The sequence below is a fragment of the Theropithecus gelada genome, chromosome 1 (genome assembly GCF_003255815.1).
Source record: "Theropithecus gelada isolate Dixy chromosome 1, Tgel_1.0, whole genome shotgun sequence".
In the NCBI taxonomy this organism is placed as follows: domain Eukaryota; kingdom Metazoa; phylum Chordata; class Mammalia; order Primates; family Cercopithecidae; genus Theropithecus; species Theropithecus gelada.
This window is the reverse complement of record NC_037668.1, coordinates 125,934,143-125,961,316: the sequence shown is the minus strand read 5'-3', so window position 1 is coordinate 125,961,316 and position 27,174 is coordinate 125,934,143. Positions and strand designations below refer to the sequence as shown.

General features: G+C 32.8%; 1 protein-coding gene across 3 annotated transcripts in view; it reads left to right on the top strand.

Annotated features, from left to right (window-relative positions):
- The window catches only part of DPYD (dihydropyrimidine dehydrogenase), an 849,957-nt gene that overhangs the window by 192,115 nt on the left and 630,668 nt on the right, over nucleotides 1-27,174 (top strand). The window contains exons 4-6 of one of the 3 annotated variants that reach the window (XR_003122348.1): nucleotides 5,620-5,707; nucleotides 24,716-24,877; nucleotides 25,462-25,564. Coding sequence is in view for 2 of the 3 variants with exons in the window: in XM_025405647.1 (XP_025261432.1) it covers nucleotides 5,620-5,707; nucleotides 24,716-24,877; nucleotides 25,462-25,500 (289 nt within the window). In the remaining variant the exon portion in view is untranslated. Of the gene's footprint in view, nucleotides 1-5,619; nucleotides 5,708-24,715; nucleotides 24,878-25,461; nucleotides 26,618-27,174 lie in introns of those variants that run through there. The other 2 variants (XM_025405647.1, XM_025405641.1) reach the window with 2 other exon arrangements.

Below are 27,174 nucleotides of genomic sequence, written 5' to 3'. Positions count from 1 at the left end.
GTGATACTGTAAAACCCAACCTTTTCATCTGGACTTGAGAAACCTCTTGAGGAGACAGTGAAGACTACCTTTTACTTTTTTTCCCCTAAACTAAAATTGGACTCCAGGAGAGATAATACTGTAGTCTTTTTCTAGCTGTGACTTCTTAACTGCTTTTTTCTCAGTCTTCAAATTACTCTGGCAAGGAAGCACTGATGTCATCAAGAGATGGGGTCAGTAGAATACCACCTTTTAAAATTCTAACCTGTTTTTATACGTAGATGGGATAGTCCTGGGTGTAAGATATTAAATGTGTTTTAGTCGTTTCCTCCACTGCCTTGGCCACTGGTCTTTTGTGCTTGTGGGAGATGACTGGAGCCTCATCTATGAGGTAGAGATAGAAGTATCTTATAAATTTTTAGGAATCTGTTATGGATGAAGATAAATAAAGAGTATAGAATTTAATGTAAGTACCTTCATTTAATTCACAATATGCAAAAAAGTATAAACTATACATTTTAAAGCTTTTATATGGTAAAACCAATAATCCCCTGACATAGACTTCAGAAAATACTTGTAGGAAAGTTCTCAACTATGTTTTATTTCCAGCTTCCTGGTTATTACCATCCAGTAAATAATTTTGAGCATCAGTTGTGTGAATTGTGTTCTGTTCTAAATTTGCTTCTCTTGAATCGTTTTGAAGCACCCATGTGCAGAAGGAAATTTCTAGTAGATAAATAGCTATTTAAAATTATGTTTGGTATTAACTTATACATGTAAATAAATATTAAAAGCCTCAAAACACGAACATCATAGGTGTGGTTAAAAGGCGGAATGCTGCACAGCATTAAAATTCAGTTATTTGTATTGATGTTATCATAGATTCCAGCTCAGTATAATAAAGGCTGGGGCAAGATGCATATTTAAGAATATTCAAAGTTAGTTCCAGATAGCCCTAAGCTATTAAGAACCTGTGGTGTAATCAGAGAAGCAGAGTCAGAAGTACATAGGAAGGGCTGTTAATGGATTATTAAGAGAAGCACAGAGGTATAAATAGACAGATAATTATTGGAAGCTGAGGATGGCTTTTGGCTGTTTTGACTGCTTAATGGATCAGAACATGGAGTTAGTCCCATCATGTTTTAAAGATATCAGCCATCTTTCTTGTCTCTTTTTATTATGGTAGGGTCTGGAAGCAAAGGATAGAAGTTGTGGAACTCATACATGTATGACACTTCCAACTTCGATTTCTTTATTCACATTTCTTTTCAACTTGATAGTTGATTCTGCCCGGTTTTCAGTAGACATACTGCACCATTGGGGAAGATACTAAACTATATATTTTCCTACACTGGTGCTTATAGGGTAGGGAAACAAAGTTTTAAATCCATCTGATACATCTAAATTAGGTAGACTTTCCAAATGATTATATTGAACATTAAATATCTAAGGAAATGCAGTATTAATATTAGGAAAATATTTTAATTTTTAATGTAAATACTTTCTTGCTTAATGCCATTATATATAGATTAATGTATATTTACATAGCCTGATGAAACAGTGCTGATTCATTTAAACCAAACTCTAGCAAAGCTAAGACAATGCAGTGGGAGTTTTAAGGGTTTCAGATAGATTTGTGTGTATGTGCTTTATCATTACTATTATTTTTTAACTGAGAAAGAAATTAATTCAGATATTTAAACTCATGAGTAGAAAATTCTTTAACAAGCATAGGTTACAATCCCAAATGCTGTGGATGGTTACCAATAAAAGAAGCAGGCATCTGTTCTCAGATGTGTGAAGAATGAAATGCCGCTTGTTTCATTACTCACTATTATATTTTTGGTGTCATACTATGGAGTCAAACTGTCTAGCCTCACTGATATTTGGAAAGAGGAATCATATTTCTCTTTCTCTAGAGAAATATCATGGATAAATATATCTTTAATAGTTTTTGGCCTTTAAGTAACAGTACTTAAGTTTTCGTACATTTTTTATGGTCATGTCGAATCATGAAAGATTAACATTGATAAAGTATTCTATATTTTGCTCTTAGTGAAATTCTTTGTTACACTTTGTATTAAATACGAAAATTTAAAAAGTGTATGACTAGTGAAAACTCTAAGTTGTTTCCTTGTAGTTTAAAAAAATCGAATACACTTCTTTAACTTTATAACAACTATTTGGGGAAAAAGTATGACATAATTGTTTATCTGAATTAATTTTGCTGCTTATGCATTTAAAAATAAACAGCACTATAAGAGAGTAACTTTGAAAGGTAAAAGGGGAATTAAATGACTAAAGATGAAAACAAGTGTAATTTGAATTTTACTTTTAAGGAGAAATTTATGTGGAACTGTGGTTTACAATAATTGTTGACATATTCCCCTAAGTACTGTGTCTGTGATTTTTCATGGTATCAATTATTTAAAGCAATTTAGGTAATAACATTCTGACATGCATTTCTGGTATTTTATTTACACCATTTGCCTATATCATTGTAATGCAGTACCTTTCTGATTTGGTACAGTAAATGCACTCTGTAATATCTATTATGGCATGGTCAAAGGATAATTTATTGTCAAATAGAAAAATAGGTCAACACTAATGTCACTTGATGATCAACCCCCACCCCTCAAAGTTTAATAAAACATCTCACCAGTATGCATTCCAGTGCAGTGGTTGATATTTTATTAGGACTACCTGGCTATAGCAGTAGTGTAATTACTGAGCTGTCAGAGTGATAAGTGGGATTAATGGCAGCCTGATGCACTTTAGTCTGCAGAGCGCTTAGAGAATTGCAAGATGGTATTATTATCAGAGTCTGCCCATTCTGGCATATTCATGACACCAAAGGAAAAAAGAATGCTACAATTCAGGTTTGCGTGGCCCTGCCTCATTAACATCTGACATTTTCAACAGCTGTTATTTGTGAACTAGCTCAATAATAAAAGGAGAATTATTTGGTAAAGAGGCTTAATAACCACAACTAAAAATCCTTACATTGTCAGTGCTGTTAAGTGAATCTGTTTATGTTGAATATAAGATTTCTCTGGAAGAACAGAAAAATACACTGCACATTAATTTCGTTCACTTGTACCTGCTGACATTGTAACTTTATTTTTTAATTGTGTTATTTTTCAAGCTGGGTGTTAGAAAAAAGAAAAGCAGGAAACTTGTGACTTCATAGGGATAACCAGAATTCATATGATGTGCCATATATATATATGTGTGTGTGTGCGCGCGCGCGCTTACTCCTGTGTAATGGCACATATTTTTACAACTGTTGAAAAGACATTTTTTCAATAATAAGATATTTAAGTTGGCTTATTATTTCTTTTTAGCTATTTTATATTGCAGCGTAAAAGAAAATCCTTTCAAACCACTATTAATGCTCAGTATATTTATCCACATGACAGTTACACATATAAATATCACCTCATTTTAACATCAAGGACCAAATAGGCCATACATTATGGAGATTTTTATATTGTTTGCAATGTATGCTGCAGATTATACGTTGAAGAAATTATTTTGAACTCAACCATAGTGTTTCAGGGAAAAAACGTTAAGTATGAGCAGACAGGAATTCAACTAAATGATAGATGTGAATCTAACAATGGCATTTACAGAAATGATAGGGGAGAGGTTTAATGACTACATTTCAGAGAGGACAATTGATTATGAAAAGCCTTTGGTACTCATTGTGTAAAATTTAATTTAGAGAGAAGGCTAAGGGCACAAACCAGAGAAAAGAGATCAGATTTAAAAACAAGATATTAATTACGTACTGAGAAATTGGTTCAGACAATGAAGAGGGCTCTCTTGCTCACAAAAGAATGACAAGGAGACTGGTATTGTTTTCATGAAGGAAATGAACCAAGGTCTTTACACATGGAAGTGTATAGAAAATGAGCTACCTAGTCACCTTTGTCACTGAGCAATGTAGGATTCATTCTTAGTGAAATTCTTGGAGAATGTTGTTTTTCGGACACATGTGGCAGTAGTATATTTTCCTTAGTTGTCTATCTCCACACTCATTTCTTTCTACTCCCACTCTCACTTTATACTAAACCAAATTCATTAGTTTACCTACCCTGTCACGTTCTTTTCTTTCCAGGCACTGGTGCATACTTTTTCTATTCTTGGTTAATTATCCTGAATGACCCTGCACTCAGAATCCCACTGTCGTTTGCTTTCCTAATGTCCACTCATTCTTCAAGCTTCTATTTCAGTATTATTCCTCCCAAGAAGCGTGTCCTATCTCCCTCCAGGACTACTGTCTTTCATCTGTGTTCCCTTAGCATGCTATATTTCACCCAAATTCTCATTGACCACATTGAACAATGTGTGACTTTTTCTGTGTCTGTACTTCATTCAAACTGCATGTTCTGTGATATCAGGACCATGGTGATCTTTTCCCAACACTTTTATATTCTCATGTCCCAGGTTCTGCTATGTAATGGAGGCTTATTAAATATGTATTAAATGAATGAATAAATGAAGAAAAACACATACAAGTTAATGTGCAAATAAAGGATGAGTCTGGCCATTGGCTTTAGTTGTCCTGAATGAATAATTATAGAATGTGGTTCTAACAATGTGGTTCCAACTGTGAACACTAGAATCACTTCAGAGGCCCTTTTCAAAATGCAGATTCCCAGGCCAGTCACTTGGACTCAGGAGGGGCTCCTCTGTGAAATCTGTGCCATTTATCAAGCTTCCCAGGTGGTTCTTAGGTGCAACAAAGTTGAAATGTAATCTCTGACCAGTTCCCCAGGAAGGACAGTCTGAGATGAGATTAATATGCAGGAAGTTTATATGCAGGTTAACATCTGTAGAAGAGTGAAGGAAGTGGAGTTGAGCAAATAGTCACAATAAATGCTTCAGTGGCTCCTTGCAGACTAGTTCCCCAAATATGGGAATGGGTAGCGATCCTGTAACCCCACTCACTGGCCTTGAATTGGGTGTGTGCTGCTACTGGAAAGGAGGCTGACCTTGTTGGAGCCCATTCTCTTCAGCAGCAGAGGGAAGGCAGTTGTGGGAATAGAGCTTTGGTCCTGAAGGGGGTGGATCTGGGCTATGCTTTGAAGCATCTATTTCAGAACTCAGTTGTCATGTGAATGGGATGGAGGCTGAAAGACTTCAGAAGATTGGAAAGAGAGAGAGGTAGAGAGGGAATCTGGAAGGAGGGAAGTGTGGAAGAAAGGATATTTCAAGTGGTAAAATAAGACTTTACCTTTGATCTTTGCATTTGTATAATAATTTTGGTCTAAAAGAATTACAAACCTTATCATAAAAAACTGTGTGCAAGTATTGTCAGCATAGTGAAGGATCAAACAAAACTGATAGAGTGAGGGAATAGTATGTCCTAAATAAGTATGATTCTCTTAAAATCAAGAAGGAACTCTGAGAGGAGGGGCAGTTACTAGCCAGCATGATTCTCATTTATGCATCCCAGGAGGAGTGCCAAAGGTGAAACACAGAAACTTTGTATTTATTGCTTAAAAATGTTTGTACCTAAAAATGATACAATTTTATTTATACTTACTAGACACACACTCATTGAATGAGTATAAGGCAGAAAATATGTAGATTATCTCACTTGTAGTTTCTTAACATAGTTATTTTATTTCCTAGATGCCTGAAATGTGCAGATGCCCCCTGTCAGAAGAGCTGTCCAACTAATCTTGATATTAAATCATTCATCACAAGTATTGCAAACAAGGTAAATTCAGATTTAACTCCGCAAATGAAAATAATAACAGTATTTGATCTTGTTCTCTATTATTATCTGTGGATACAACATACAGGTTGTCTTAGCAAATCCAGTTAAAGCATTAAGTATGACTTCTATAGGCATTTAAAAATGTGGCACATTTATTAATTAAGCACTTCCAAGTTGTGATTTATCATGAAAATCCATGTTCATTGTTTTCTGTTTTGAAAATTAGTTTGTGTTAAAATGAATTGATTTTTAAAATTCAGGACCCTGAATAGATTCACTTTAGTTTATGCTTGCTAAATACTCATAGACAGGAACTGTCATTGATCATCAAAACACATGATCTGTGAAACATCTATGAAAGTATGCTTTGATAGTAAGTCTAGCACACAGATATATCAAGGGAATAGACTTTATCTATAAAATTCAGTTAATTTGTTTAAGATTTGAAATAATTCATAATGACTCGTAGAGTTGTAGCAAAAAAAAACAACAAAAATTAGAAAAAAATGGCTTATATGGGTTTGAGAAGAACAAAAGGAATTTTGATCTTTAATTTTTTAAAAACTCAATGTAAGTCTAAGTCCAGTTTTCATTCACGAAGTGAATGGTTGATTGATTGAATAATTAATAGTACCTATTGTTTTTGTGAAGAGGGCATTGTGAGCTCTTGCCCAAGTGTCTAATCCTTTAAGGATGAACAAAGGCTGAAGAAAGTCTCCGATAAAGATACAGAGAATCCTTTCACAACGTTTAACACTAATTTTCTAAAATGCTGTAAAGATACCTTAACCCCTTACTCCTTCAACAGCCAGGTACCTTTTTACATATAAAGATTTGTTCTTAATATTTCAAGTACTTAAAATAGTTAATTTAGGAGAAAAGTGATAAATACTTTTATATCAATTTAGGGTTTTGAAAGAATTTAAAAATTATTCCTGCGTGGTCAGATTTAAATCTGAATTGTCAGATTTGTTAGGATTTGAAGTCTGGTTTGAACTTTTAGATAAACCACTTATTGTGAAACTGGGGAAAATTACCTCCTTACTTTCACTTATGAAGGGAAAGGTAGCATCTAACTTACAGAGTTGCAGTATAAACTGAATAATATTTTCATATGAAAATGTCTAATATAGTGGTTACTCAACAATTTTTATGTGGAATTATTAGTTTCCCTAGTCATTCAATATGGTAAATACTATAGAAGTGATTGCTGTTTTTGAAATAAATTGCTATTTATAAAATCATATTTTTAATAAAGATCTCATCAGAAAAGGAGTGTCCAAAGTTTGAAGTCTAAAGTATTTTCGCTAAACATATATCTAAGTTCACACTCTTCATATCAAGCATGAGGAAATATGAGAATTATGACGGCCTATCTTAGAAGATCCATGCTTCCCAAGGTTTTTCGTAGATATTTCAGAATCAGTAGTTATTTTGAGTACACACTTCATTTATTCAGGGTCTACACAATATGTAGAAAAAAAGACAAAAGGGATTCTTAGAGAAGTTTATAAAATGTCTAAGCAAGATCACAGTCATCTCTATTTTTGGAAATCCACTTTCTGTTTCATTAATTTGTTCATATTCTTTACCTAATGGTACATTGTGCTTAGATATCTATTTAAAATATTTTTATATGAATATGAGATATTTGAAGATGATTAATTGAGAAAATATGTTGTTAAACATTAGAAAAAAAACTCTCGTAATTTTTTGTTGGAGAATCACTGTAGCAATTATAAAAGGTCAAAAATTGTTGTTCTTTAAAGCCTGTAGCTTTTTAGATATTTACCAGCTGTGTACAATGTAGTCTGTCCCACATTGCTTTGCCAGTGGACCTCAACACAGGAGGGGGTTCTTTCCAGGTTGAGAGAGTAATTGAATCACCAGACTCAATGAGCCTTGCGCCTCTTTGAGAAAAGGATGTCACTTGTTTTGTATTGTGTTAGGCTTCTGAGATTCAGTGGAGTTTAGGCCAATACTTCCATTCTTCATTTTCTTGCAAACTGGATTACAGCTCTAGTTTTGAAAGGTACACTCAATGCTATTGTCCCCCCTCAGTCAGTTTTTCTCTGTTTGGTTTGTGCAGGCTGTTGTTTGCAATTGTATCTCTCAATTGGAAGTACACATTTCAGATTCATCAAACTGTGAATACTGGGTTATATTTCTTGATAGATTTTCTTTTAAAAAACACTATATGAGAATGCATGCGATCAGTCTATAATATAGTGAAATAAATGGCTGTTTTAAACAGTGTTCCTTGATTTCGGGATCCTTTATTTAAAACAATAGCGATATGTTCTCTTTAAAACTTTTACATCAAATTGTAAGCCATCGATTTTCCATGATTTTGCATGTGTTTATAAAATCTGTATACTCAGATTAGTGTGGTTTTTGTGTATAGATAAATAAATGTATAATATGTGTTACAGAAAAGCTGACTAAATGACACGATGTAAAAGTAAAGTTTTTTATTTGTGATAGATCCTTGTTAAAAGTAACTGGAAGTTAAAGGAATAACAAAATCGAAGTAGCAGAAATTATTGATAATAATGTTTGCATTTATAAGAAAGTTACCTTGATATGTTTGTGTTTGTATGTGTGTATGTATGTATGTATGATCGAGAGGGCTCTATATTGTATATATATTGTACACACACACACACATACACACACATATATTACAGCTGTTACAAAGCAGAAAAGCAGAAATGTAACCCATAGATTTGGTGGTTCTGCTTTCCAGCTTGCCTTTTAGTTTCAATGGCTGAATGGTTTATACTCTTATCAAACAAAGTATTTATCATTTCCAGAATAATTTTCTAAAGCTTTGCTGAAATTCTGACTTCCTTGCTCAGTAACTGTAGTTGCTCCCCAGTGCCTAGAAGCTAATGTCCAAATACATAATCTACTATGTAAGTTGATTGAGGTTTCTCCTATTATATTAAAGAAGTAAGTAGAAGAAAAAAAATGTTAGAAAGTTCATAATTTATCACCCAGTAATTTTTAAAAATGTGAAGATTTAGTTATATGCAACAAAAAGTGGTGATAAGATTTCAGGTTTCCCTTGGTACACGAGGTCAGTTCCTTCATCTTTATTGTTGGATAATAAGTATTTACCCCTCTATCCATTTCAAGAGTATTGACTTATCTATCTGCCATAAGATGGTGCTCAAGAGAACAAAGCTTTAAAACAAAACAAAAGAAAACCTCTATCTCCTTTGACCAGCATGTCTCCAAAGTTACAGAATTACACTTAGGAGGAATATTTTAGAAAATGTCCATAATAGACAAGTATATAGAAACAGAAAATAGATAAGTGATTTCCTGGGACTTGGTTTGGAGATTTGGGCAAAAATAGGTGAGGAGTATTTATAAAAGTGGATGACTACCAGTGGTGATGGAGTATCTGTTTTGAGTGATCAAAAATCAGTGTTCTAAATTAATTGGTATACATATGATATGTGAATTATATCTTAATGAAGCTCTACATGCACACGCATGCACACACACCCACCCACCTCTATCTCTGTTACATTCTTAGAAGGTACACAGGCTATAATCCTTCAGAGTTGCAGAGTTGAATGTGCCATGTGATTTAAATAAGTAATTCTGAACTCATGTGCCAGTTTTCATTACAGATGACCTGCCAATTTTGGCGTATGTATTATGGGTTGGTTTGTGTCATTTAGAATATCAGTGTGAGTGGGTTTTGTGTCATAGAATAATTCTAAATGTGAATAATTTAATTCTAAATAATTCTAAATGTGAATAAATCACATTTTTGTCCATTTTTTCAATGTCGCAATTTCCATGTGGAAGCAGTTCTACTTGGGATAAATACAATTTTATTCAGAAAGGGTTTTTTGTTGTTATTGCCAGACTATCTTAATTTTTGTTTCTGAACTATTTTTATTTCCATTTTTTTACTTTTGAAAAGTTTTTTCACTAACTGTAGAATTCAGGCTTGGCAATGATTATTATTATTTTTTCACCTCATAGAACTTACCATTTTGGGGCCTTTTATCAAACAATGCTACTATTGAAAAATGAATGGAAGTCTAATTACTGTTCATTTGAGGTTAATATGCCTTTGGTGTGCTGTTTTAAAGATCTTTTAGTTTTTGATGTTCAACAATTTTATCATGATTTATCTAAGTCCATATTTCTTTTTACTTGTCTGACTTATTTTTCTTTGGAATTATTGAAACTGGATTGATTTCTTTCATCATTTTGGGAAATAACTCACTGTCTCTCTTTCTTTATGAAGCTCTTATTAGATACTTGTTAAATCTTTTTACTTTGTTCTCAAGGACTCTTATGTTTCATACATTTGTCTTTTTATTTATAATGTGGGGGTTTCATTATAGATAATTTCCTTCAATTCTACTTGGAAGTTTACTAATAATTTCTTCACCAGTTTCAAATATGCTGTTAAAATGGTCCATTGAGTTTTGAGCTACAATTATATCTTTCATTTCTGAGAGTTTTTTGGTGCTTTTTTTTTTTTCTAATATGCCAGCTTTTTATTAATCTTTTTGAGCCTTTTATTATTTTTTTATTTTAATTTTTTTTTGAGACAGAGTCTTGCTCTGTCGCCCAGACTGGATGGAGTGCAGTGGTGCGATCTCCACTCACTGCAAACTCTGCCTCCCGGGTTCACTCCATTCTTCTGCCTCAGCCTCCCAAGTAGCTGGGACCACTGGCGCCCGCCACCACGCCATGCCTGGCTAATTTTTTTTTTTTTTTTTTTTTTTGGTATTTTTATTAGAGACGGGGTTTCACTGTGTTAGCCAGGATGGTCTTGATCTCCTCACCTTGTGATCCTCCCGCCTTGGCCTCCCAAAGTGCTGGGATTACATGCCTGAGCCACCGTGCCTGGCCGCCTTTTATTTCTTAAAACTTAAAATACTCATTTTCATATTGTCAGTTTTACTATTCAAAGTCTCTGTGAGTCTGATGATACTGTCTATGCTATCTGTTGCCTCCACTGAGTGCTTTGTGTTGCCTAAAGTTCATTGAATTATTATTATTATTATTATTTTTTACTCTGCTCATTTGTGTTGATGCCTTATTGGAGGAAATTCTCTGAGAACCGTGAAGAATACATGTTTCTTTACAAGGGATTTATATTTGCTTCCCTCAGGCAGTGGCTTTACCGCCAGTCCTCTGGGACCACCTTAAACTAAATTCCACACTTGATGTTTTTTTTTCAAGTCACCAAGATTGTGTGAATAAGGCCAAAAATAAAAATTATAAATTTAATTTGCTGAGGACATTATTTTCCCTCTTTTTCTTGTGTATCCAAGTTTAAGACTGAAAAGTTTCTGTGCAATTCCTGGTGAGACCTAGGTAGGATTAATTTTAATTTCTCTTTCTGGTGATGTGGACTTATGCAATCCTAGCTTTATTATTGAGTCTTATGTTAGACTCAGACTTTAGGTGGACCTTGGATTTTTTTTAAAAAAACGTATGTTCTCAGAGACCCTTAAAACAGAAGCGTTTGTTTACATGGTTTGGCAAATGCCTTTAAGATGATTCCCATTGATTTCTCTGGTCTACTTACTGCCTTGTTATTTTCAGTCCTTGGACATGCCTATTCATGGGTACATTTAAGATGACTTAAAAGCTATTTTCCTATAATTTTAATTTCTAATTAGAAGAGTCATAGCAGATAACTAGTTCTGAATATGCCCTGGAAAGGAGCAATAGATATTTAAGAATGAGTGGATAGTCTAGATCGATAAAAATCCAGAGGTTTTGTAGGAAAATATAGGAATAGTAATTGGGGAGATATATGGAAGAAAGAAACTTTAAAAAATAAGACAAAAATATGTATTATATCGCAGATACTGATACTATAAAGCTACTGTAATCAAAACAATGTAGTATTGGTGCAGGAATATACATTTCTCAAACAGATGAGAATCTATAAATATAACCAAGTAAATATGAGTATGTAATATATAATAAGGAGGATATTTCAATTCAGTGGAAAATGAATGACTTCTTCAATAAGTAGTTCTGGAATAATTTTGACTTTACTTTTACAATCGTTCGTAGGTTATCTCCTAGAATACTTTTCAGGTGGACTAACCTTCTACATATTAAAAATACGTATTTAAGTATAATTTAAATTACATTCAGCTATAAAGTATAGGAGAGCAAATTTGACTACCTGCATTTTAAAAATGTATTTTAAAACAAAAAACTAACCACACTTGAAACCAAGTGAAAAATTGTTTGCCATACATATTTCAGTCCATGTGTTAACGTCTTCGTTAATCAAAGAGCTCCTGAAAATTTGGATAACTCAGTGCAGGCATGGGCAAAGATTTTACTATTATAGAAGTCATAGAAGTGACTATTAATCATATTGAAGTTAGCCTACTTGCATATTAGTCAGCAAGATGTAAGGGAAAAGATGAGATACCAGTTTTCTCTCATCAAATTGTTGAAGTTGGAAAGTAAACCCCTATATTACTCAGGTGGAAGGAAAGAACTTTTATGTGGTGGGTATATATTTTAGAATTAAAAATATATGTACTGTTTCACCAGCATGCTTTATTAATTCGTTCTACCTAGAGAAATAAAGTAATTACAACGTAAAGGGACACATATACAAGGGTTTTGTTTAAAGCAATTATAGCATCGTGTGAAGTAATAAAAAATTGGTAAAGACTTCAGTATCAGCTCAATCTATTAAGTTATATTTATATTATGGAAGGTTAAGAAGCAATTCTTAAAAGTGCATTTTGTATTTATTGGTCTAAAAGTATATTTGTAGTAAGTGAAAAAGGACAAAATGCATAGTAATGTGAACAGCATGACAGTATTTTTAGAAAAAAAGTTCATCTGTATATAAACAAAAAAGGAGAGGATGTAATTTAACTTTAGTTTCTTCATTTGATTGAGGTTAGTGTAGGGTGAAGCTAGGTTTCTAACATTTTCCTTATAAATTTCTAAATTACTTTGCTTCTTATAATGAACATATATTTTATAATAAAAATAATATATTAAAATTCAGTAGTAAAATTAAATAAAATAAAACTGAGAGGTTTTACAATAGCACATGACAGACCCTATTCTGAGTTTTCATTGTGGTATAAAGAGTGAGTGAAAGATCAAGATTTTTCCCCCAAATGGCTAAAATAGTTCCAAATATGATTTTTGAATAATGTTCTAGTATACTAATGCCACCTTTATTGCCTATTTAATTCCATATTTATTTAGATCTGTTTTCAAATCTTCTTTGTACTACCTATCTATATGTAATAGGACCAAGCTTTTTTAATTCCTATGCTGTGTAGTATATTTTGTTACTAACTAAAAGTATCTCCTTGATATTACATTTATTTTCAAAGTATCCTAGCTTTTTCCTGCATGTAAAACTAGCTTTGTAAGCTGAAAAAGAGTTCTACAGAATAAATATTGAGCATAATATTCAGACTATAATGAAATATTAATTTCTAATTATTAATGTAAATGTATGCACACTTTGACTCATTCATTTATCACTAATGTTACTGTAGTTAATGTAACGATTAACGAAATTTTCCAGAATCCAGACTTTAATTTTAATAAATAACTTCCTAGTCTTGAATCTGGCAAATTGTGGAATACTACATTTACTAGAGTTAAAGACAAAGGACTGGAGTATTATTTTTAAAATAGCACATCTTAATTAATACATGGTGTGAAGAGGATAGATGGATATAACATTATCTATTGAATTATTAATGCTTATATAAAATCTATCTTGTTTCTGTTTTTATATATATATATATATATATATATATATATATATATATATATATAAACTTCACAAGGTTACATTTTTCCTTTTTTTTTTTTTTTTTTTTTTTACAGAGTCTTGCTCTGGAGTGCAGTGGCTCAATCTTGGCTCACTGCAACCTCCTCCTCCTGGGTTCAAGCAATTCTCCTGCTTCAGCCTCCCGAGTAGCTGGGACTACAGGTGTGTGCCACCACACCTGGCTAATTTTTTGTATTTTAGTAGCGATGAGGTTTCACCGTGTTAGCTAGGATAGTCTCGATCTCCAGACCTCATGATCCATCTGCCGCGGCCTACCAAAGTGCTGGGATTATGGCTCCTGGTTCAGTTTTACTTTTAACCACAGCTGATACAATGTATAATGGTCACTGATTTTATTCACTTTTGCTTTAATAGAGGAAATTCAGATTTGAAAAGCCTGTAGCTCAAAGCAAATGTTAGTCAATTGTAAGTTACAAAATGTAAACAACTTAAGATCCAAGAGTTATGTTAGTATAAATGGGAAAGGATTTTCATTATACATCTTAAGCCAATTTTATATGAAACAAGTAACATATTGTTTGTAGTTGTGTGTAGTATAGACAAATTTAAACATATGCTTTTGTAAATATTTGATAAAATTTAAATTATTTTTAAACACACTAATGACATAAAAACTAAATAAATATATGTAAATTAAATTGGAATCACAACTGTTTTCTTTTACAATATTAAGACAGGGAAAATTCTGTATAAAGAAACACATAGGATACTAGTTTGGGTATTTTTTAATATTAGTAAGTAAAAATCAGTGTAACAGAATATTGACCAAAAGAAAATGTAATTGAACTAGGCATCTCATTGTATAGAAATTTGAAACCCAGCAAAGCTAATCACACAGCTGCTTGATAGTATAACTGAATTTTCTAGATTTCTTGTTCAGTGTGCCTTTGTATTATGCTATACTATCGATATTAACAAATATGCAGATTATGAGCTATTATTAAAATATAAAAGGCTGGAACATCTGCTATCATGACTGAATTGTATAAGTGCTATTAACATCTTGAATCTTGGGTAAAAAGTATAATGTAATAGACTTTGTGTTAAAGAAATTTGGGTTTAGTATTTTTGAAAACTACTTTGAAAAATTAAAATTTTTAAAGTAAATTATTAGAATCAATATTAATTATATTTTGAAGCTATTAATGGGTTTAAATTAATGTACTTAGAATGGAGACTTTTTTGAAAAACCTTTTTATGTCCACTGTAGAATATAATTAAGACACTGTACTATGCATCACAGCACTCTGTCAATTAGGGAATTACTCATATTCTTATCAATAAAGAACAAACTCTCACTTTATGGTCTAACATTTTTTGTATTGAACAAATGGTGTGATATTACAGTCTAGATTTAATGGCATAAATAATCATGTGTCTTTTGGCATGGCATAAATAATCATTAAATAAAAAGTTTTTGGCATTTTATATGTAAGTTATATATGTTTGAATATATATATTTTTTACATTAACATGGGAGATTCTTTGAATAATAATCTTTACAGTTCAATAATTTCTCAAACGTAAACATTCTCATTTGCTTGCAAGCTGTGTAATATTCATAAATGAAATTGTAGAATTCTTTCAATGCCCAATGCTTTTTTTCAACTCTAATGATGACTAGCTTTGACATCTTTGTTTTTGTATTTGTATTAGTGTTTAGATGTAGAAAAGTATCCTATCTCTTTGAAGCAAATTATACAAACTCTGCTACACTAAATAAAACAATATTTCATCTTTTTATTTCTCTCTTCAAATTTCTTAATAACTTACTGGAAATGAAAATCTTAAGTCTCTAAATTTCTTATAAAATTTATTGCATTTATAATTATTTTCCCTCGATAAAGTGGGACTTTTATAATTTTAGAACATATATTCATGTTACTTAATTTTAATTGGTAATTGAAAAACTATAAAGCACTTTCTTATTTTTGCCTTTTATAGAGATGTTCATTTTCAATATTAAAAGATAAGTAGGCCAGGCACAGTGACTAATGCGTGTAATCCCATCACTTTGGGAGGCTGAAGTGGCTGGATTGCCTGTGGTCAGCAGTTCAAGATCAGCCTGGCCAGCATGGCAAAATCCCATCTTTACTTAAAAAAATACAAAAATTAGCCAGACGTGATGGTGCATGCCTGTAGTCCCAGCTACTCGGGAGGTTGAGGCAGTAGAATCACTTAGACCTGGGAGGTGGAGGTTGCAGTGAGCCAAGATCTTGCCACTGCACTCCAGTCTGGGTGACAGAGCCAGACTCTGTCTAAAAAGACGACGATAAGTAGTAATCAGTAGTTCAGTTTCTAGTATTATATATGTAGTTGACTACATGCTTACAGCCAAAAGGGATTGATTAGATATGATCTCTGACCTTAATAAAACAAAAAATAAGACATGTCATAAAAAATATAAGACTATCACGAATATATATTAACAAACACAATCATCAAAATTCTGTTGTACGAAGTGCTTTCTGGCATTATGCTTCCAATTGGAAAAAAGCTGAAGTATTGATAAAGGTCTTTAAAAGAAATGTTACCTGATATAAAGTATGAAAAGAATGGGTTTTGATACAGATGAAAGTTTTATTTCATTTAGCTGGAACAATATAGAGGCAACAATATTGATTCTTCATTCCTATCTAGTGCTTACCAAAACCGCTTTCACATATTTGATGAATAATGAATTGAATACATGTGCACACATAGACTCAGTTATTTTTACTAACTCGTGGGGAAAATTGTAAGTTCGCAAGTTCATTAAATAAAGCAGGGAGGATAGGTTGCAGAAAATAGGAGTAATAGAAATGACTTAAAATTTATATAGGTTCTATATAAAAAATTACATCACCATTTATATGCCCCTATGTCATTGATTTTTTATGGTTTGGTAGATTGGTGATTTTCTCTACATACTTTGTTGCTTCTTTCTTTTTTTTTTTTTTTTTTTGTTTTTGTTTTGTTTTTTTGAGACGGAGTCTCGCTCCGTCGCCCAGGCTGGAGTGCAGTGGCCGGATCTCAGCTCACTGCAAGCTCCGCCTCCCGGGTTCACGCCATTCTCCGGCCTCAGCCTCCCAAGTAGCTGGGACTACAGGCGCCCGCCACCTCGCCCGGCTAGTTTTTTGTATTTCTTAATAGAGACGGGGTTTCACCGTGTTCGCCAGGATGGTCTCGATCTCCTGACCTCGTGATCCGCCCGTCTCGGCCTCCTAAAGTGCTGGGATTACAGGCTTGAGCCACCGCGCCCGGCCCGCTTCTTTCTTTCTATATTTCTTATTCTACTTCCGAACATGAGTTTTATTTAATAAATACTAAAATCTTAAACTCACAGTATTAACATTTAACAAAATCTTTTTAGGAACAGAAAGCCTAAAGGGATAGAGTGGGGACGTAAGTTCATTGAATCTATTCTATAGTAGTAATGGAATAGGCATCTTATCCATGCAAAGTTAAAAAAATATATGCATAATATAAATATGCCTGACAAAGAATTTTGATCTTCATGTCTCAAGTGATGAAACTGAGACTTAGAGATATGACATTTCCCCAGTTGTATTGCTTGTGCATAGTATAAGCAGAATTCAAATTCAGTTGATGATTGCAAAGTTCGTGTGTGTGTGCGCGCGCCTGCTCGCTTGTATGTGCCTGTGTTTTTGTTCCAGTTAAATGTCTCAGGATCAATAAAAACTTTATCTTCTATAAGAATGATTGTTAATTTCCTTACATGTATAGGCTTAAACGAGGCTCGCTGAACTAAATGTATAGTTCTAAAAATGAATCATATTGTATAAAACTGATCTAAAATGTAGTATATCTAAGATATGAAAATAATTTTTCAGAATAAAGCTAGTCAAACCTATTCGTCTATCTCCATTTTTTTTTTTCTATAAGAGTATGAGTATGATGAGGGCAGGAATTTTCATGTGTTCTGTTCATGATACGTCTACATTCTCCTTTGCCAAATATCTGAGGACCCACAGGTTGTTCATTGAGGGAAGGTGATAGCTTGACAGAAAGAGTGTTCTGTGTGCATGTACTTTCTGTGTGTGGTGCTAGAGACATTTTCTATTCAATTAATGTACATCAGTACATTCACCATTACAGCTTGAGCCAGAAATAAAAGTAATGTTAATTCACCCTTCTCACACATGCAAACTTCTTGAAGTTTAGCCCAAGTATTTTTTTAAATGCAGCAGATTGGAGTTTATCTTGGAAGGGTGCTTCCATCTGTGAAAACTGTCATTGGAAGAAGGAAGAACACTTTAAAATAAATCCACCAGCTGTATTGATAATCTTGTAGTGATATGAAGACTTGAATATGATAGGACTATTTGTTAAATTAGTTATACCATATGACAGGGTAGCGGCTTGTGAGTTTTCCATTTCTTGATAATGACTTTAGAAATCATTAAATTGTGGAGGAATGACACTAATGCAGTTTCATGCTGTAATTTTAAAATAAAAAGCAAAGTATAGAAGTTAAATTATTTTAAAATTAACTCACCTAAATGGCACGTGTTGTGCTTATGAACATGCTTTAAAAACCTCAAGGACTAATAGAAAATTCAACACCTGCAAATTGTGGGTAAATTAGTGGGCCAAAGAACAATCAATGCCTAATGTGTTTATTTGAAAACAACAAACATTTCAAATATTATTTTTGTCTTTAGATGTTTGTTAGAAGGATTGAAAGTCCTAATGTTTTGTGCATAAAATATCTCTATGCACAAAAAAAATCAGGTATGTATTTTGTATCCCTCCTGACATAGCCCTGTACATTTTTCTTCACATGATGGAACACTGAAATGCTTGTAACTGATTGAATAACATGAACCAGTTGAAGTAGTGTATATTTTCTAGAAGGAGACTGCTGGGGTGTCTATAAAGTACCCTTCTAAATTTAAATTTTCTAGCCTTTACTTTTAAAAAGAATGAAGAGCTCACAGAATAGAAATCAAACCTCTCATGTAGAAGGAGGGCTCAAGAAATCTTCCCACTTGCTATGAGAGAAAAAAATTGATATTGATCTTGACATTCTCTGTGGGAAGAGTTGAGGAGGTGTTCCCCTTCTAATAGGTTTCTAAGTGTCTTTGGCTCTCAGTACTAAGATCCCTAAACAATGGAGTGATCTACCATTTCTTCAAAGTTATTTGTAATAGAAAGATTGCAAAGGTGACTTCTGAATCGTTGCTTAATGTTGGTTCAACCCATTTTCAAAATCATGCTTCTTTGTTCTATGATACATGCCTATGCTTTCCTCTTTCTGGGCATCGTTGTGTAACCTCTCTCAGGCTCCCTACCTTTCCCCTTCCTTTCTGAGAATTTCCACATCATCTATTCAATATTTTTCCTAGTTAGTTTCTTAATACTGGAACCCTTCTATTAAAAAGCTTTAATTAAATACTAATCCCTCAGCTTGCCAGTCAGAATCCTCCATAATTTAGTTCGTGCATATTTTTCAAATACATCTTCTAATAATCTTTCCCAAGTGAATGAATTACCTCAACCAAATTGCCAAGTCATTACACCAAGCCCTATTGTGAACTTTCTTGAATATTTACTCATATCAATCAAGAATGATGTGGCTATGATTCTCTCTTATCTTAGACAAGTCACATGCAGAATCATTGTGACTGTCACCCACTTAAAGCTGATGCTGGACATCTTAGCTGAAATGACTTCTTACTCTGATGCTAAAGCATCTTGATATCAGGAAGCATATACTTGTTTTTTCAAAAAAAAAAAAACATAATGCTTTATATTTAGAAGACATTCAATAAATCCTTACTAACTTAAAACAATTTTTTAACCTCCTACAAATTTTATTTTGGTGAAAAGGTTACACTTAAGAGTCATGAGAGTGTTAAGAATTATTAGACAATTTCATGGCAGTAGTAGATCTGGCACTCGTAGTTTGACAGATATATAAAAATCATGAGCCATAAGTATAATTTTAAATATTTTATTTGTTGCAATTTTTCAAATGTGTCTCTTTTTCATCTTGTGATATCGTTTTGTGTGCAATCTTGAAACCAATTTGGGGCTCATGAAACAATATTCTTGTGGAAAGATACTTAGGTGTTTAATTGGATTATGTTTTTTTTCTGTGCTTCTTTACCCTAAGTATCCTTAAAAGTGGTCTACCAATTGCAGATCACATTTTTTTTTTTTTTGCATTATACTGTTTTTATATTACAAAGAGTCTTCTAATTATACAATGGAAATTTTGAGTCATGGAGGCAGTCAACAAATATTTATTAATGAATCACATTAAGTGTTTCTGTGTCATGTAAGAGGAAGAAAGAATACTGAAAGTGACTTTGAGATTATTTCTAACAGTGATGACCTGCTCAGTTGCTTTTACTAAGTGAAGAGATCAGTGGGCTTCAGCAGGAACTAAGTATGTTTGCTTAGGAATAGACTGATTAATTCTAAGTTAGTAATTGCTCATTTTCATTATTATTAAGTAAAATTATCCAAAACCAGAAAGTAACGTCAAGGAGATGACTGTGTCTTTTTATTATCATACTAAAGTATTGTTTAAATACAAGGGAACAACTAAGTACTATTTAGTTTTCTAGCAGAAAGAACCATTGGCTCACTTCTCTATTCTTTGTTAAAAATTCAACCTATGAATATACATGTTAACTAGTAGATTTGTGTCAAGTAGAGATGCAATTTCTGTTCAGAAGAAAAATGACTCCAAAAGTTATGTTTTATTGCCCTACAGGTCATTGCCCAGTTTTGTATATAATCTAGCTATTTTATGCAATTATTCCTTTATTAAATTGAGTACATAATTCCCCTCCTTTAAATGCATGATTTAAAGCATAACAGCTTTTAGGAGATATATTCACTTCCCATATACATGTTCATGTAAGTGAAATTAATAATTCACTGATGTCTAGTACGTTTGCAGTTTCAACCATCACCACAGTCAATTTGAGAACAATTTTATCACCCCTAAAAAAACCCTCCATACTTATTAGCAGTTATTGTCCATTCCCTCTCAGACCCCCAGATCTATTATTTACTTTTAGTTCATTTTTGTATTTAGTGTGAGATAGGGTCAAGCTTCATTCTTTTGCATGTGGATATTCAGATATTCCAGCACCATTTCTTGAAATGAATATTCTTTCCCATGAATTGTCTTATATCCCTTTTCAAAAATTAATTGAACATAAATGTGAAGGCTTTTGTCTGGACTCATACTTATATCACATTGATCTACATGTTTATCCTCATGTCAGTACCATACTATCTTGGTTATGTTAGCTTTGCAGTAATTTTTGAAATCAGGAAGTGTTAGTCCTCTAGCTTCATTCTTATTTTTCAGTTTAGCTAGTCTGGATCCTTTGGATTTTCCTACGAATTTTAAGATCAGCTTGTCAATTTTTGCAAAATCAGCAGGGATTTTAGTAGGGATTGTATTGAAATTTTAGATAAATTTGGATAGTATAACCATCCCACTAATTAATCTTTTGGCTCATGATCATGGGATGTATTTTCATTTATTTAGATATTATTTAGTTCCTTTCAACAATTTTCTGTAATTTTTAGAGTATAAATTTGATACTTCTTACAGTTTTTAATACATATAGTTCTGAATAATTTATTTTGTTTGTTGCTGTTGTAAATGGAATTGTCTTAATTTATTTTTCATTTGTTCCTTACTAACATATGGAAATACAATTAATTTGCACCTTAATCTTGTATCCTGTAAGTTTGCTGTACTTTTATTACTTCTCATAGTATTTTAGTGGATTAGTTAGGGTTTTGTATATATAATATCATTTTACATGGAAATAGAAATAGTTTTTCCCTTTCCAATCTGGATAACTTCTCTCTCTCTCTCTCAATCAGTCTTTCTCTTTCTCTCTCTTTCCCTCCCTCCCTTCTTCCCTTCCTTCTTCCCTCCCTCCCTCTCTCTTCTTCTCAGTCTCCATCCCTCCCCACTCTGTCACTTCCTCCTTCCTTTTATGCCTAATTATGTAGTAAACATTTCAAGTGCTATGGTGAATAGAAGTTGTAAAAGTTAGTGTGATGGCTCATTTTAGGTGTCTGATTGATTGAACCTTTGTGTGCCCAAGTATTTTGGTGAAATTTTATCCTGGATGTTTCTGTGAGAGTGTTTTTGAATTAGATTGACATTTAAATCAGGTTAGTAAAGCAGATAGCCCTCCCAAGTGTGGGTGAGCCTTATCTAATCAGTTAAAGGACTGAATAAAACAAAAAGGCTAGCTGTGTCCTGAAAAATACAGAATTCTTCCTGTGTGACTACCTTTGAAGTGAAACATTGGCTTTCTCCCCTACTCTTGGACTAGAACTAAAATTAAAACTTAACTGGTTCTCAGACCTTCCAACTGAGACTTGAACTAAAACATTCACTCTTCTGTGTCTCCAGCTGGCAGACTCAAATTGCAGATCTTGGAAATTTGCAGGTTCCTAATTGTGTACCAGTTTCCTATAATAAATCTCATATTTTATACACACACACACACACACACACATATGTATACACACACACACACACATCCTACATACATCTTATTCGTTCTGGGTCTCTGGGGAACTTTGACTCCTTGACCAATGCAGTAAACGTTCTTGTCTTGATCTTGGAGGAAAGCATTCAGTTTTCACTGTAAAGTGAGATGTTAACTGTGGGTTTTTGTAGAGGCCTTTTATTAAGATGAAGAAGTTTCTTTCTATTTGTAGTTGGTTGAGAGCTTTTGTCATGAGGGATGTTGAATTTGTCAAGTGCCCTTTCTGCATCTTTTAATATGATTGTGTGATGTTTTTTTGTCTTTTATTCTACTGATATGGTATATTTTGATGTAAACCAACCTTGCATTCCTGAGTAAATCCCTCTTGTATGTTCTAGAAGTATTTGTGAGAAATTAGCATAAATTGTTATTATGTGTTTTATAGAATTCACCAGTTAAGCCATGGCAGCCTCAAATGCCCTTGACTCAGATTTTACTATCTTTATTCTTTATTTGTTGATGAGGTAAATATAATCTTTCACACATTCTTCTTCTGTGTGTATAAGATATTTCTGTGTTGACTTTTGGATATTATACTTTGACAGCTTAATGATTTATTATTAACTTCTTTTAGAGACACTACCAAAGACTGACAAACACAGTGATAAATCTGATCTAATCTGGGGGAAGAAACAGATCCTAATCTCCTGATTAAAAGAAATAGACTTTTAACTTATTAAACTTTTCATTGAACTGATGGAAAGACCACAACTAAAAGAACTATGTAATAAAAACTACTTAATATAAAGTGTAATGAATCTAATGGACTAGCTATGTGTCCTCCAACTTATATTGAAAAGAACTTTTGTATGTGTATGAATGTGTGTGTGTGTGTGTGTGTGTGTTTACATCAAGATATGGACCATAGCTGAATAAGATCACTGTAACTAGATTCTGTAATCTATTGCACCATGAACAGTATGCTTTAGTATAAATCCTGCCTCTGCCACTTATCTGTTTTATGATCCTTTGCTTGCTAATTATTTACCCTTTATATTTCAGTTTTATTACTCATGAATTTAATTTCATACCACATTCTTACTATATATTCAGAAAATATATGTAGAAGAACCATTCTTACATGGCAGACGTAACTGTTCATTGCTGAAGGTACACTGAACAACACAAATACTGTTAAACCACCACAAATGCTGTGAAAGCTGTGCATTAGCTGTTATTTTAAAAAGTTTATTTAGTTCTAAAATATCAGTTTGATTCTTTTCAAACAGATTCCAGTATTCTGGTGCTATTTTTAATTGTTTCTTTTTTTTTTTTTTTTTTTTGGTCTTTTCTTTTCCTGAATTTTCATCAAGGTTATTTTTAAAAGTCTTTTTTTTCTGACTTAAATTTCTGGGTTACCTAGGAGTTTGCTTCTTTTATTTATTGTTTTCTTATTATTATCAGGCATTTGGTCCTGTCTCTTCTTGCATCTAGGAATTTTTGATCAAGCAATGGTCATCCTATATAGTGAGAGATGATAACAGTAAATAAAATAATTGGAGATAAGAGTAAATAAAAGTCTTTTAAAAAAGTGCTGGGGATATATTAAAGAGTCATTAAATAGTAAATGTCATTGTTGCTTTTTGTTATCAGTATTCTGTAATCACAAGGAATTTGTACTTATGTCTGAGGCTTTTCATGGAAGCAATGTCTATGCTTTGAAAGACCTTCAAAATTATTATAAATAAAAGCCAAAGGAGAAATAAATGCATTATGTGTATATTTTTCAGTGTATTCTATCAACTCTATTCTTAAAATATATTTTAGAACAGTTTTAGATTTATGGAAAAATTGTGACAGTAGTACAGAGAGTTTCCATATGCACTCATAATTACCCCTATTATTAACACCCTACATTAGTGTGGTACATTTGTTGCAATTAATGAAATAATATTGATCCATGATTATTAGCTAAAGTTCCTAGTTTATTCAGATTTTCTTAATTTTTACATTTTTTTCTGTTCCAGGATATCATAAAAATCACCGCTATACATTTATTTGTCATATGTCCTTAGGCGTCTCTTGTCTGTTAAAATTTGCCAGACTTTTCTTGTTTTTGATGTACTTGATAGTTTTCAAGAGTACTGGTCAGATGCAATTCTTCCTTTTGATTACAGGAAAACATTCTCCCAGATATTCAGCTTATTATTCATTCTTTTTTCAGGAAATAATATGTTCCAAAAATAATGAAAGCTCTGGCTACTTTTAATTTAGTTAAATGGAGGATAACCTGAGTACAACTATTTTTGTTGTTGTTTTAAAGTTTAGGTTTTGAATTTCTTCAAACAATCTCATCTAATTTACATTTGTTAAAAAATGAAATGAATAATTTGTTACAAAATACAGTTAGATGACTTATAAATGTAAACTATTTACAGAACATTTGTATTTTAAACTTCAGTTTTCCAAAATTGATTATTCATTTATCAACGTACTGTGCTTTGAATATTCCTATGTGTCAAATACTCTGCTAAGTTTTAACTGATGGTTCCTGATAGTGGTAGTGAAACCTATGCATCTTATACACATCATTCTCTTTGATCTGATTACCTAGTAAAAGAAATAATGTTTGTCATAATTTGGCTGTTTAAAGTATATTTTTAAGTAGTAAAATTTTATTTTGTATCAATTTTGCAGAACTATTATGGAGCTGCTAAGATGATTTTTTCTGACAACCCACTTGGTCTGACTTGTGGAATGGTATGTCCAACCTCTGATCTTTGTGTAGGTGGATGCAATTTATATGCCACTGAAGAGGGACCCATTAATATTGGTGGATTGCAGCAGTTTGCTACTGAGGTATGTATGATATAGACATGACATCCCCCCACTACCATCATCATGCACAAGTATCTTAAAATAACTTTAATCCTTGGTGCTCTGTTGATACCCAACATTTTTAGTGTGACACACAGCTCAAGTATGTTTTGTACAATGAACTTTATTTTTGTTAGCAGCTTGGCTACAAAAATGAAGTTTATAAAACCATATGTCAAATTAGTTGCAATCCCAGCAGGTTATTAAAATACTTTCAGTGAAATTATATAAATTAAATGATCCAAAAATAGAACTTATTCATTAACTTTATATGGAAGTATGGCAAGGAGACCCTCTTATGAAAAGGCTATCTTCCTTAATGGATTATTTTCCCCAAAACTCACCTTAATCTCCTTAAAGCTTGAAATACAGCATATTTTTTTGCATTCTTTGGGAAATAAAGGTTAGAGAATTTTCAGAAACCCTGAAACTGAGTAATGTTATTAAGCAACGTTAATAATGTCATTAGATTTTGTGAACTTATAGATTGGAAGCAGGTCTTTTATTTGGACAAAAAATGTATAATGAAATAAAATGAAAGCACTTTTTTTCTATTTATCCCATAGACTTTGATCCTGGCTTTCTCTTTAATGAATCATTTGTAAAGGGCTTTGATTCTCCAGACACTCTTGGGCTCTCTGAGGTCTCCTATTTGGAGTCAACAAGCAAGTTAATTCCCATGTATCATTTAAATGATCAGCTTATATGAAGGATATTGTAAGACTTTATAATCTTTGGGGAGTAGTTGGCTAGAAAGTCAAATTAAATGCCTGTCAACACTAGATTTTTAGTTAATGACTTACCGATCTGGTTTTGTCAACGTAAACACAATGTGTTCTTTTATTTTAGGACCCTTCCCATAATATTCCTCAAGCTTAAGTCTCACTTTGCTTTTAGTAATAAATCAGGGTTGTTCCCTTCGTGCTTTCTGGCAGGTTAATTCTAAAGAAGAGCTCCTAGGAATAAGAAAATAGAAACAATTCGAGGTTGTGAATTGTTGCAATAAATTCTGGGATTTAATTTTTTTTCTTACCAAATTCACAATTGCATTAGGCTTACCTGACCTGTACGAAGTATAATCTTTACAACCTGTGAAAATCCTTAGTTGATGGAGAAGATTCACTTGAATTCCTCCTGATCTTTCTTTGGGGACCCATTCCCTCTTCATTAAACCAGGGCAGGGGCAAGCTTTCACAGGATGCAGTAAGTGAACGGTCATCAACTATCACAGCCTTTTAAAACAAAATGAATTAAAATGATATCATTAGTTTGTCATTGATCTGGTCACGAGAAGGATGTGTATGTGTGTGTGTGTGAGAGAGAGAGAGTGAGAGGGAGAGAGAGAGAAACATTATTCCATTCCTCTGGAAACTCCCACATGGTTTTAATTCTTTTCTCTGGGAACACTATCCCTCTGGGAACCCTTGCTTGGTTCTACCACTCATTCCCAGAGCGGAGTCTATTTAAGACAGAAATATGTGCCCTCAGTACAGAATTTATTAGAAACTCAGTAAAATTTGAGAGTGGTCCTACTTAGGTCTTGCCATAAGTATCATCTAATGAAGAGTTATGCACAGATTAGGACTGTGATAGATGCATTTTAAGTGCATCAAGGAATTTAGAATAGGAATGTGTCTGCCTATTTAATTCCAGTTATACTTTGTATAACTGTGATTTCAGTATCAAATTATAAATAAAAAATGTCCTTGTGGGAACTACTGAGAAAAGCTTTTTGTCCTTCTTTTGGGGTTGGCTGATTAGGGTGCCTGGTTTTAGAAAGTCCTGTATTCCCTAGGTCAGTGTGTGGTTACTTAAATTTACCCAACTCTCAAAGTTGTTAGGAAGGTAAAAAAATAACAACACAAGTAACTCCTTTTTCACTAATATTCATGGAAAAAAGTACAAAGTGCACAATGTTATTTCAAACTACTAAACTATTGACATGAGTATTTAAGTTGAAGTACAACATGATGCAAATAATTTTATGTTTTGATTGTTTGATAAAACAATGATTGATTTTTGACCTTTAAAGAAATACAAATCTGTTTTTTCAACCAAATTAAACAAAGGTTAGGAAAGCAGATTAAAACAGTATGGTGTTTTTCAAAATTGTTTTTCCTGTGACTTTATAAATGATTGTTAAAATACCAACTCAGTAGTCTGTCATTATTGGTTAGGTACCTACCTTATTCTTCTCCAGCTGAACATGAGCACGTGATTTGGAGGAAAAGAATACATCACATGATGCATGTAGCCTGTCATAGAATCAGGAGGCCAGC